Source organism: Pristis pectinata, chromosome 4 (genome assembly GCF_009764475.1).
Source record: "Pristis pectinata isolate sPriPec2 chromosome 4, sPriPec2.1.pri, whole genome shotgun sequence".
In the NCBI taxonomy this organism is placed as follows: domain Eukaryota; kingdom Metazoa; phylum Chordata; class Chondrichthyes; order Rhinopristiformes; family Pristidae; genus Pristis; species Pristis pectinata.
In genome coordinates this window covers 87,238,433-87,252,570 of record NC_067408.1, presented here as the reverse complement: position 1 = coordinate 87,252,570, position 14,138 = coordinate 87,238,433, and the positions used below count along the sequence as shown (strand labels likewise).

General features: G+C 38.3%; 1 protein-coding gene across 5 annotated transcripts in view; it reads right to left on the bottom strand.

Annotated features, from left to right (window-relative positions):
- Positions 1–14,138, bottom strand: part of si:dkey-100n23.5 (cyclic AMP receptor-like protein A) — a 162,568-nt gene that overhangs the window by 42,687 nt on the left and 105,743 nt on the right. For all 5 annotated transcript variants that reach the window (XR_007956251.1, XM_052014813.1, XM_052014814.1 and 2 more), the window contains 2 exons: positions 12,380–12,418; positions 8,625–8,703 (listed from right to left, as the gene is read on the bottom strand). Coding sequence is in view for 4 of the 5 variants with exons in the window: in XM_052014813.1 (XP_051870773.1) it covers positions 8,625–8,703; positions 12,380–12,418 (118 nt within the window). In the remaining variant the exon portion in view is untranslated. The remainder of the gene's footprint in view (positions 1–8,624; positions 8,704–12,379; positions 12,419–14,138) is intronic.

The following is a 14,138-nucleotide window of genomic DNA, read 5'->3' as shown; positions in this document are numbered from 1 at the left end:
CTGAAGTGCAACCCACCAAGTGAAATCAGGATGTCTCCAATGAAAGCCATGCTATAACACAAAATGTCACAGAACAACAAAAAATAACGTGCCGGGAGGAGACCTGCAGCACTTGGCAGAGCAGTCGTCTAGATTTCTGGTGTCTTCTGCATGCTAGATATTGTTATCAGTGAGATAACTGAGAAATAGTGAAATGAGAAGGAAGATCAGAAAAAAGGGCAGAGAAAACCTAGATGGCCTTTTTGTTTGCCCAAACTACTCATGAACAACACATCCAAGTCAGATTTCAGGACTTGCAACTTCAATTTTCCACTTAGCACACCTTTCCTCCCTTTATCACTGACCATCACATTGTCACTTAAACACAATGGGAAAAGAAACTGCCACAAAATAAACACTTCAAACCAAAGTTATAAATAAATCATGCCATCTTTCATACAACAGCCAACTAATCATCCTGGTGCAGTTTTTTTTAAGACTTTATCTTCTGTGCGCCTTCTCCCTTGTATTAGTTTTAACCCGTGGGTTCAGTTTGGTTGGTGGGAGGCTTCTGACTCTAAATCAAAGAGAAGACAGACAACCATCAGATGACATTAAGCAGCAGTGTATCTAAAAGGCCTGGCTTCAGTCTGCACTATCTTGGTATAGACTAGGGCAGTACTGGTTGACTGGGTAATGGCTAACTGCAAGGGTACTGATAAAGTGGCAGAATAAATCCAAAAATGGTGTTACATAAGAAAAGACAACAGATTCATGCTCCATAAAGCCATTGCTATTAAATTGGAGAGTTTAAGGATGCAGTAATCATTTGAAGATCAGATTGCTGCCTGCTTTCAAAATTTTGCAAGTCCCTTTGCACATTGTAATTCACAGCTATCATGCCAGTAGGCTGAGCCTGCAGAGCATCAAGGTGACCTGAATGACAACAGCTGCAGCTTCCACTGCAGCACTCTGATGTTGGAAGGATGCAGCTCATACTGCAATGGAAGCTATGACATCATTCATCAGACTCTGCATCATGGCTTGATCCAAAAGTACTCAAATGGCCATTAACCATTCAGCGTCCAAAATAATCCAGTGATTATATTTCATTCAAGACAAGACTTGATGCATTCTACTATCTGAGCAGTCATTTCCAGAGTACAATGTAGACTTACATTCCCCTGTTATTCTCAGGGAAAGTTATATTGTGGTGGTGTTACTGCACTAGCAACAAATCTTCTGGACCAATGATCCAGAGTGACAAGTTCAAATCCCACCATGGCAGGGAAGAATTTAAATTTGTTACAAATCTGGAATTAATATGAATCTTATCTCAGTAATGATAACTATGAAAATCCACTTGATTCATTAATGTCCTTCAGGGAAGAGAATCTGCCATTCTTTTCCATTATGCCTATATGTGACACCAGACATAGCAAAGCAGTTGATTCTTAACTGCCTCTTCATTTCAGGTGGGCAATAAATGATAGCATTGCCAGTGATATCCAGGTCTTGTGAATGAATAAATAATGAATGAGCTCAAAATTACCCTCTTGCTCTTGCTTCAGGCTCACCTATTAGATATCTCAAAAACTCAATCTGAAATCCTCTACATTTACTTAATCTCCGAATCTTCTTATAATGTAATGCCTATGGAGTTCAGATAAACCAATTGTCACTATCCTGAAGAGATACAGGGCAACTTTGTCATGCAATAATCCATATGCATATCTGTTAATTTGAAAAGATATTAGTTCTTCTTCTGTTCACACATTCTTGTGGAGCTAGATTGGTTTTGGGTTCCATGCAATATTTCAGATAATAGCTAGGTTTTACTAATTTAGTTTTCTTTCTTCCTCTCCCCTACAGTCTTTTACATCACATCCATCTTCAAGGGTCAATTCTTTCCCATATCATGGAAGGACAAAACTAAGTGGTGTGGCAGTATTACTTTCTGAAGTTGGATCCTGTAACTTACAATGCAATTCAATTTCAATGACAATCTTCACAAAGAAAAATCATGATCTCACTAAGAGCTCTACAACATCATTTTTGCTCCAGGCTCTTTGACCCAGGCTGTAAAATCTGTCACAGGGAATCTATCTCGGGTGGATATTCTTCAGGTAATATAGTGCAAAGGAACCACTGCCAATCCCAGTTGTGACCCTGAATAGCAACAGTCCTCATCTAAGTACCCCAACTACTAATTTTCTGATCATTCCACCATACCTGATGACAAATATGACACAGAAGTCCCTGTCCCCCACTGATCCCTTAGCTAACACTCATACTAATCACCCCCATCCATGATTTCTGAAGGCAAACTGACCTTGACCCACCAACCCCACATCCAGCCTCTCCCTCCTATGACTACTCTCCCAATGCATCATGGGCCCAGAATTAACCCACTTCCTTTTTGCTATCTGCAACAGAAATGCCTTTGATTGCTTGATTTGTAAGGCCTTGGGCCTTATACGCTACTGAATTTTACTGCAGTGGGTCAATAAATAAAATGTTTGTTGAGCCACTGTGCACCATGACATTAATGCTGCTAAACAATGTTAATGTGCCTAAACAGGCGCCATTAAATTCCTTGGTCTACAACTCTCTTCTCACTAAGCATATACAGTATGAATATTCATGGAAAAAGTTAACCAAAAGAAAGATATTCAAATATAAAGATGCAGGATTCTCAGGATGTTTTAGCACCAGCACTTCTTCTTCAGTGTTTCATACATAAAGAATCTACCTCCATGCTCTCTTCTAAATTAACATTATGTAAGTACCTGAGATTGTAACTACAAATGGAAATAATCATTCGTATCTTCTTGCTTTTCCTCTGCTGACCACCCAAGTTGTAGTTCTCACACATCAGAAAGGAGAGGTTACAAAGATAACACTGCAATGCACGAAGTGAAGTGGAGGAATGTGAGAGGTGTTTAGAGAATGAAGTATAAATATCTATGATAAATGCATCCCTCTCCTGCTGCCTCCATTGGTGCATCACCATATCCTCTGAGAGAAATGGAAGTGTGTTATTGAGTGATTATATCACGCTGGGGTAATATGGCTGCCATGGCTGAATAGCTGGCAGTGTGTGCGAGCTACAAGCTGAGATTTCGTTGTGCTAAGTGTGTGAGAGTGGAGTGGAGCAAATGTATATTAGGCATGAGTTTAGGCTGATGGAGATTGTTGGTAGATGAGCAATGGAATTGTGATGAATGGAATAGTGTCTGGTTGTGCAATTGGTAGGATATTGCATTTGAAGATGCATTCACTGACCTTGATCATACATGTGAGGTCAATCACTTATTGCAGGACTGCATCCAGATAGTTGCATTGACATCCAGGACTACCTGATTCCACAGCCTTTAAGCATGTGTGTGGAAGGTCTTGTGGCCTCCTCCACTTACTAGACAGCCCTCCCTTCCAACAAGGACTCCAACATAGTGTCCAAAATCATTGTAGTATGCTCTTCTGGTTGTAGTGCAACTTCTTCATTCTTTCCCAGATCAGATACACACATAATATGCCTGCCAGCACCTGGTCTAACCCTTCATTTTAGCCAGTGGCCAGCTATCTTTAAGGAATGCAGATTAATAGTAACTGGTGTTATTCACTCACAATATTGGCCTCTTGCTGAAATGTGCAGCAATGGAAGTGCACTGTAGCTGCAATCATTATAATGTGCATGCAGAAAGATGCTGGCTTGCTGCCTGGATTGGAATGAATGGGTCCAGGCTAATTTCAGATGCTGATTCCTCCACCATTTTTAGGAATCATCAAAACTTAGTGCCCTACCTTAGAAAATTAAACAATCAAATAAATGAACAAGATCCAGAGAATTAAAATATTATCCTCTTTCACATGCTGATAATGTACACATGAATGCAACATTAATGCATTTGCAATGGCAACCCACTTTAACTAAAAACAGGCAATTAGTCAACACTTCTGATATAACACTTGGAGCATTTAAGAAAAAGAAATAAGGATATTAGATCAGGAGGCATGGGATCCAGGGAAACTTGGCTGTGTGGATTCAGATTTGGCTCGCCCATAGAAGACAGAGGGTGGTGGTAGATGGAGCGTATTCTGCCTGGAGGTCGGTGACCAGTGGTAAGATAAGATCTTTATTAGTCACATGTACATCAAAACACACAGTGAAATACATCTTTTGCGTAGTGATTTTTGGGGGGCACCCCGCAAGTGTCGCCACGCTTCTGGCGCCAACATAGCATGCCCATAACCTCCTAACCTGTACGTCTTTGGAATGTGGGAGGAAACCGGAGCACCCGGAGGAAACCCACACAGACACGGGGAGAATGTACAAACTCCTTACAGACAGTGGCCGGATTTGAACCGGAGTTGCTGGTGCTGTAAAACATTATGCTAACCACTATGCTACAGGGATCTGTTCTGGGACCCCTGCTCTTTGTTATTTTTATAAATGACTTGGATGAGGATGTGGAAGGGTGGGTTAGTAAGTTTACTGATGATACAAAGGTTGATGGTGTTGTGGATAATGTAGAAGGTTGCTGTAGATTACAGCAGGATATTGATAGAATGCAGAGCTGGGCTGAGAAGTAGCAGATGGAGTCCAACCCAGATAAGTGTGAAGTGATACACTTCAGGAGATCGAATTTGAAGGAATACAAGGTTAATGGCAGGACTCTTAGCAGTGTGCAGGAACAGAGGGATCTTGGGGTCCACGTCCATAGATCCCTTAAGGTTGCCATGCAGGTCAATAGGGTTGTTAAGAAGGCGTATGGAGTGTTGGCCTTCATTAGCTGGGGTATTGAGTTCAAGAGACGCAAGGTGATGTTGCAGCTCTGTGGAACTCTGGTCAGACCACACTTGGAGTATTGTGTTCAGTTCTGGTCACCTCATTATAGGAAGGAGGTGGAAGCTTTAGAGAGGGTGCAGAGGAGATTTACCAGGACGTTGCCTGGATTGACGACCATGTCTTATGAGGATAGGTTGAGCGAGCTAGGGCTTTTCTCTTTGGAGAGAAGGAGGATGAGAGGTGACTTGATAGAGGTGTACAAGATGATAAGAGCATCGACCGAGTGGATAGTCAGAACTTTTTCCCAGGGTGACAATGGCTAACATGAGGGGACATAATTTTAAGGTGATTGGAGGAAAGTATAAGGGGGATGTCAGGGGTAAGTTTTTTTACACAGACAGTGGTGGGTGCGTGGAACACACTGCCTGCAGAGGTTGTGGGGGCAGATACATTAGGGACATTCAAGAGAGTCTTAGATAGACACATGAATGATAGAGAAGTGGTGGGCTATGTGGGAGGGAAGGGTTAGATAGATCTTAGAGCAGGATAAAATGTCAGCACAACATTGTGGGCTGAAGGGCCTGTACGGTGCTGTAGTGTTCTATGTTCTAAAATTAATCAATTCATAAACCACTAAGAATAATTTACATTTGACATCACAATAATCTAGTTAAAATGTTTAATCTTTAGGTTTCATTTACCTATTATTAAAGGAAATATCTAATATTAAAATATTCATCTTTATCTGATTCATTTTCTTTAAGAATTAAGCTCTATTAATTTTGAAATCTGCACCAAAAGAGCAAAAACATAAATTTGTCAATCACAAGCTGGAAGATTGTGCTTTTTAAAATTGCTTTATAACAACCACCATCCAAGAAATTGAACTTCGCAGTGTTGAACTTGATTGCATTTTTACATATAATTGGTTATGTAAGGATCTATGGTGTTTAATATTATGAAAAAAATAAAAGATGCACCATTAAAAACAAATGTTTTAATTTAATTAACAAAGGAGAATCCTCATGGAAAATACATTGTGCACAGGTTTAAATCAAATTTACTTAATAATGCCACCTTTTAATGATAAAAATATAAAACTATTCTTCTTTCCCAACAAACAGATGTTAAACACGGATTACAGCAAGAGGTCAACAATGAAGGAAGCATGAACAAAACACTGATCTTGTAAGGCTTTTTGTAGAAATTAAGCAGACTACATGGTAGGTGAGTGTCTGAGTGTTGATTCAGTGGGAGGCACTAACTTAGACAACCCTAGGCAATTTATTATCACAAAGAAGCTTTCAGAAAAATGTACAAGCTCTTCAGGCCAGGCATTGTTAGTTTTATTGATCCTGTAGAGGGCAGAAATACACACAGTGTCCCCTTCCATTAGGAACACAGCTATCCAGCAATTTGAAAAAAAATCATTACCAAATGCCCATCAATTACTTTCACTGCTGCACTGAATTACATGGGATAGTCCTGAATAGTTGTAATCTAAAGTTATGCTTATTGAAAGCTGGCAGGTGGGAAGTTGGAGTGAATGTTGGTGGGGTGGGGGAAGGGGGGAAAGAGGGGAGAAAATCAGCATTGATCTTGTGGGGGCGGGGAGAGGGGGGAAAATCAGCATTGAACTTATTTATGGAAAGATGGATCCCATAAAAGAATAGATTGACAAATCATCACTTAAAAAAAAGTACACTGAATCATTTCCTGAAAAAAATGTCCCAAAACAATTTCATGAGTTCAAGGCTGGTAAAGTTAAAAAAGTTATTTACATTTTACTTGACGTTTTTAATATTTTTAACATAAAGTTAATATTTTTCTTCAGTAAATAAGAGCTACCAGAAACATTCCAGGATTTAATAATAAAACATAACTTCAAATAGCTAAAAAACAGAAAAGTTACAAGTTATAACTAATGAACAAAAAGGTACGACTAATAACTAAAAGTTCACAATGAACCTCAAAAGAATGTGTTGTATATTGTGTTCTTTGGGGTGAAAGTAGAAGAATTAAAGTGAAATATAAATACAAATTATTTGGGAATGATCTACACTCCAGTTTTAATCAAACAAAATAATTTCTATTCTTATAAAATGTTTAACGTAGTACTTATACAACATTTGACACTCAGCATCCTAAGGACATACTTAAGGAGTGTCTCAAATTGAAAAAGAGAGGTAGGGAGGCTTAAGTAAAAAACTCCAGAACTCAATACCTTGAGTGAAAAAAGCAAAACAAAAGTAAAATACAGTTAGCAATGGTGCAGCAATTACACTTTAGCAAAATAGAGGCCAAAATTACTTATTTATGATACTGAAGGAGGCTATTCAGCCCATCAGGTCCATCTGGCTCCCAACAAAGCAACAATACCAATACCAATACCATAAGTCCCATTTTCTCTCTCCTCATTTCCCTGTGTAATAGTCAAACGGTTAAAACAACCACTCCAGAGCAGAACAATGGACAACATTTTCACTTTGAATAAACATTTGGAAGTTGCCACATATAAGGACGGTTACTGATCCATGAAGTTCTCTGAGAATGCTAAGAAAATATAAGGAGATTGAAAACGACAAATGAAAAAATGTATCTCTGGGTATTGATTGACTGATCACAGATTTATCAATCAGGAACTGTTTTGAGAAGCCATTAGTGGTGATTAAACTATGAAATAGACATAACTACAGACCATCATGATATCAAGGAACAATGCTGCAGAGTAACAAACTCTCATTCTCATTAGTCTCATTGGGGAATTGCCTGGCTTCGCTGGGTCTCAGAGGCCTAATAAGTTGAAAACAGTAAGACAGCGGCCATCTGTTTGTAGTGAGATAAGAAATAATGGGTCCACTCTAAAACATCTGCCATGGCATCCATGGCCTCTAACAGTGGGCAGAAGAGCTAGCTGTTACTACGGCAATAAGAGATAACTAGAGGCCTAGGTTAAGACAGCAAAATACCTATACACTTGGTCACAATATACATGTGGGTAAACTATCAGAAGCAATCAATTCCATGTTCTTCTGTGCCTGATTCACTCAGTACCAATAACGAGGATGCTATACAATTGATGTGAAAAATGGACAGGCAACAGTCCAACTGCAATGGGATGAAAATGCACAAAATGGGTCAGACCTGGACTGGAGTAAAGATGTGGTACTATTTCATTGGAAGAAAACAGAAGGAACAGGAGGGAAATGGTCTTGAAAACAAGATTTCACTCCTTACTGAACCCTGGAACAATACAAGAATTTGGGGTCGCTGAGAGAATCCAGGACTAACACTCTGAAGGAGGAACCCTGGATCTGGGATTTAGAAAACAAAGGGAAGCCATAAACCTAACTACGACTGATCACTTTGTATCATGGCAGGTGGTATACTATGCAAAATGTGAGTGCTTCTATTTTGTCTCTGCAATTTAAGTTTGTTACATCTGTGGAAACAGGCATTTTCAGTGATACTCTGGATATGTGGTTCAAAGCTTATTGCAGGGACAGATTTAACACAAAGATTCTGGTTCTGTTTCTGATGGTTGCCAGGGAGAGGGATTCCTGTACAAGATGCAGAATACTTACAGTAAATTTCCAATTTTACATACTGCATATAATTGTTATAATCCAGTTTTTTTCCTCAGAAAGTAATAAAGCAACACAATCAATTCATTTCAGATGATATCCATTACACTAAATTAGTTGATGGCTGAAGAGTTAACTTGCATAGCTAACAAAATATCTTGATCAACTACTTATACAGAGAGAAAATAGATTCAAACAGGAGCAATTAAACATGTTGAACATTGTTCTTTTTTGTCAAACTTTTTTTCAGGAGTTTAAATCTGGATGCTTACCCTCTGTTTGGCCACATAAAATATGTGAATGTAGCAGGACATCATCGAAAAGATGAGGACAAACAATGGGATGTACCATCTGCAAAAAAATAATTGAACAAAATCAACATGACAGTTTGCAGCATTGTTTTCTACTGAAAGGGGCATTACATTTTTCTTAAACAGTAACAACAACTAACCACAACATTGAAGATCCAGGGACGATCCATATGTTATCACTATCATATCATGAACAAAGTTTGGGAGACTGACAAATGAAGAGTATGTTATATGCAATAAAATACACAGGATTTTAAATGTTTTAAGCTTGTGAATGCAACAAGATGCAAAGATATACAATTCAGGTCATATTTAAGTAAAAGGAAAACAAGGGAACAAAATATTACCAGGGACTCATCTAGTATGCTACCACAATTAACTTCTGCCTTTGGTTACAGAAAGAGCATTCCAAATTCCCTTTACAGTCCAATGAAAAAATATATGCAGGATTTCAGCACATAGCATATATGGTTTCAGCATTAATGCAACAATATGCCTAAAATATATTTTTTAAACAAGAACCTACTGACTTAAGTAGTAACAGATAGCGACTTCAAAGTCAGTGAGGTAGTGTGAAAAACAGGAAAGGAGAAAGTAAAAATATAGCACCTTCACAACTTGAGGACACCCAAAAGGGCTTTACAAAGAAACACAAAAGTCAATTTGTTCTCAGAATCACCCACAAACAGCATAATTACAAACAGTGAACAGATAGTTTGTTTTGTGAGGTTGATTGACCAAGATATATATTGGCCAAGACACTGGAATAACTCCTCACCCCTTCTTAAAATTGTACCATGAGAATGCATAGTCACAAGTGAGGGGCCAGATAACTGGAAGACAGAAAATGTGGTCCCTTTATTCAAAAAGGGTGGCAAGGATAAGTCAGGTAATTAGAGGCAGTTAGTCTAGTGTTAGTGGTAGGGAAATTACAGTAAACTCTCATTTATCTGGCATTCATGCATCTGGAATTCTCATGCAAATGGCAACATTTTGTTTTCATTAAAATAAACCAAAACAGCAAATTGTATTTCAGGTGTTAGCAAAATAAGTGTGAAAAGACATTTTTAGTTTATTTAAATTTATACATAAGGGCAGTGCAGTTGTAAGCTGATTAAGTAGCAACATTCTTTGAAGATTTGGCACTTCATGCAATGATGAGTTCAGTCATTCATCTAGTTTATTTTTGTTATGTATGCACAGAGCAAGAACAACAACAGTGCAGTAGAATAAACATCTTTACTGATTCACATTAATCAAAATACAGAAACTGAGCAATTTACAATTGTAGATCCACAAGAAGGACTGCGGAGACCTAAAAGCGCGTAAGTCCCCAAAGTCCCACGCCAGAAGTGAAATTGCACGCGTCAGAGAGTGTGGTTGCTCCGCCGAGCGATCGGCCAGCCAGTGCACACATGTGCATAGGCGTGCAAATGTGTACTGTCACATTCGCACCATCGATCCGCTGGACGATTGACCAACTGGCATGCGCACAGGTGCACACATGTGCATTCGCTGCATCTGCCGCATTCTCCGTACGGTTTGTCCGTATGGTTCAATTTTTTCTGCATTTTACATTAATACTGTTTAGCTTCAAAGTACAGAGTGCAGTGTAAAATAATGTTATTTAAAGGAGTAAGGAGATGACATGTAGTTCAGCAATTTATTTAAAGGTTTAGCCATAGAATACCAGTGTGTGATATACAATAATGTTTTTTTCTCATGCAACCGGCAGTCCCATGGATGCCTGATGGCTTAGAGTATACTGTACTGGAGAAAATTCTGAGGGGCATGACTGGAAACACAGGGATTGATCAGCGATATTCAGCACAGGTTTGTTGGTGAGAGATCCTTTCTGACTAAATGTGACTAGAGACCACATTGGACCTGTCATCTGGCATTTCCTCTTGGGATTCCTTAATGTATCCATGTTCTTGCCAGAAACATATTGTGCAACCCACTTGAATTATTATGGAGTCAACTGAAGAGAGGTGCTATGACAACTGATCCAGGCATGTAAAGCATGATGAGAATTTCAATAGTCATCTCAATTATGATGGAGAAAAGTAATCCTCATTGCACCTCCCCTCAGCAATGGAACCTGCCCAGAGACATCAGCCTAAACCTACAAACAGCTGGAAGGACCCTGATATTTGGTTGGTATTCTATAATTTCCCAAGATACATCTGAAATGCACATCAAGCTTACTATTCATCGCTAATGATATCCTTCAGAAGCTGCTGTGATCTATTCCATAACCACTCACTTGTCAGGCTTTGAGAACTCTTTTGCAACTGTACACAACGAAGGAGAGGAAGCACAGGCACATGTGGCAAAAATGGCTCCACAACTAGGCCTGAATTCCTCAAATTCATCTTTTTATTGCCCATGATGACTGGAAGTAAGGGAACCCTCCGAAGAAAATAAAATCACAACCGCCCGATTCTCAAGCAGCTTTGCTGGATTTGGGAAAGGGAAAGAGAGTACAAGTAATGATCTTTATGCTTTGTAATGCTTTGTAGGAAAGATCTTGTGGTCAATGGAAGTGGAATTAAGATTGAATATCAACAACTGAAGTACTCATATATTTTCTGTTCTAATGTTAACATCCATCATTCTATGCATCCGAACAATGAAATGGGATTACAAAAAAGTATCAGCTTCAAATGTTCATGGGTGCCCAGGTCAGGAATATTTAAGATATAAAAAAACCCAGGCAAAACAGGGCAATGCAAGAAAATCAGTTTCCATCTTGGAAATTTTACATTCACCATCATTTTGAATGGGTGTGAAGCAATTTGATAAATCTTGGTGGGTTATTGGAAAAGTCCCAGGAAGCAGGACGAGAGTCCAAGGAATTTGGCTTAATTCACTTTCCTTCTCCAGCAGGTGACAGGTTTACATCATAGACAAACCAGTGTCATGGCATAAGTTTTTGAGTAAATTCCAGTCTGTTTTGTTTATTACACTACACTGGAGCATAACTTTTGGCATCTTGGGACCATTCGCCATTTTTAATATGAAATATAAGTATGCTCCCTGCAAAAAGCCTCATTCAAAAACACTTTGAGGGGTGGCAGCGAAATAGGGAGCATACATCATTTACATATGAGGATTTAAGGGATGTGATCCTTTAAGGGCAATTATTTCACTAAACTTCAATATTAAAGTATGACAAGTTCTACTTAAATAAAATATGCTAAAATTATTTTTATAATGCTATATTTGATGAGTAAGAGTACATTAAGATGACTATCCAAAGATAAAGATTGGGAGAAAAGAGAATGTTAATGTGTCATAGAGTCATAGAATCATACAGCACGAAACAGGCCTTTCGGCCCAATTGGTCCATGCTGGCCAAGATGCCATCTAACTTAGTCCCATTTGCCAGCATTTGGCCCATAACCTTCTAAACCTGCTTGTGACCTTTTAATACTAAATATTACTTATTGCTAAACTCTAGATTATTTTAGAAAGCACTTACCATGGCAACTACTCAGGGTGTTACATTGCCACACCCTCTTGAGTCTCTTATTATCCAAAACTCACAACCATGACAATTTGATTGACACAATCATCCCTTTTGACTTTACCATTTCCATCATGTTTGCCTGATAAGGGCTTATTTGATATCCAACCAAAGGCACAACAAAGATGCTTTGACAGAGAAAAGTTTGATTTTATTAACAGGCTTGAATGACTTGAAGTATACTTACATGCCAAATCTCCAGACAACATGTTCATCTGTAATCCAGCTGGAAAGAACAAAGTATTCTTTAATTAGGAACTAGAAATAAAGAGCAGCTGAAACCATTAAAATTACTGAGTACATAACACAATAAATGCAAGGTGCAGACTATTTGTAGTAATAATCTAATTTTACATGCTTCAAAGAAAATGGACACAATCCACAACTTTTTAAAATCTACGAATAACATAATCAATTCATCTGCAGTCCCATGTCTCTGTAATCAATTCACTGCATATTATCAACATAATTTACAACGGAAGAGTTAATTAACATAACTGATAAAATATCTTAAACATCTATTCAAAGATATGATTACTGTGCTTGGTCCATAAAGAGAAGAAAATAGCTTCAGCAGAAACATTTTTTTGTCAGGCTTAATTCCATAAGTTTAAATCTGAATACTTACCCTCTATTTAGCCACATAAAGTATATAGAGTATATATGTGACATCATCAAAAAATGAGGACCTTAATTTACAATTAACAGAAATCTTCTCAGTTACCGAGAGTAGATAGATGAGATAATAAATATGAACAGGAAATAATGGGAATTCTGAAATGTGCTTGGTGGTAATTAATTGATAAACATAACTGAAAATGAAACAAAAAACAGTACCTGCATTGTCATTGCATTACAGAAATCTATTTTCAATGTTCAAATGTCTTGGTGTTAGGATTCAAAATTAGGGATTATGTTACATAATATTCTAATTAAAGAATACCACTTCTCAATGTGATTGTCTTATCAATTGGTGCAACCAAAAGACAAACAAATCTTCTCCATTTCCGACCAATATCTTTTCATGCTTTGGAATCAAGCCCAAGGCCAAAGTGAAATATTTCAGACCCTGGTGGATTTAGAAAGCCGTTGCAGATGATGATATGTATCCATCTGGTACATATTTCAGAATTAAATATCATTTGTTGAAAGTCCCCTTTCGAAACAGGAAACAAAGTTGGAAATATAGTCTAGATGAATTCAGAATAATTTGTTCAAACAATACTGAAGCTTTGTGTTTAGGTACTTTTTCCAATGATATAAAATGCACTGAAGAAATACCATCAAAACTGTCTCCATGAAATCCTCCACTCCATTGATGGGATTGGTGAACTGATATCAGCACCCTTCTCCCAGGCCAACATCGTCATCATCAAGGCCATAATCACACTCAGCCAGCCATACTAGGTGGGCTGCATCATTCACATACCTGACACCAGGTTCCTGAAGCAAGCTCTTCATGCTCTGCAATAGCAAGAGATTTCCAAGAGGGCAAAGAAAGTTCTTCAGGGACATTTTTAAATTTTCCTTGAAAAATATGTAACAACCTCACCAATTCATCCCTGGCCTCTGACACCATCTGGCATCACCTTTCTCATCTAGGACAGAGTCCACAGTTCCTTAGAATCCACAGAATTGGATTGGAACAAGTTATCCTTAAACCCGAGGAATTGCTGTCAGAGGAGGTAACAAAAACAGCAACCAATTTAAATGTAGCAATATTCCATAAACAACAATGGGGCTTATAATTATGCACATAATCTAGTAGCATGTTGATCTAAATTGTTGGCATACAACACTGGCATTTACTCAATCATGTAGTAAACTGCCCAGATCCATGTTGTCCACAAAATCTATTCCCACTATATTGCTGCCTATTCAACTTCCCTACCTGACCCTCATGTTACCTGCTATTGTTAACTGACCCACTCATCTTCAAATTTATC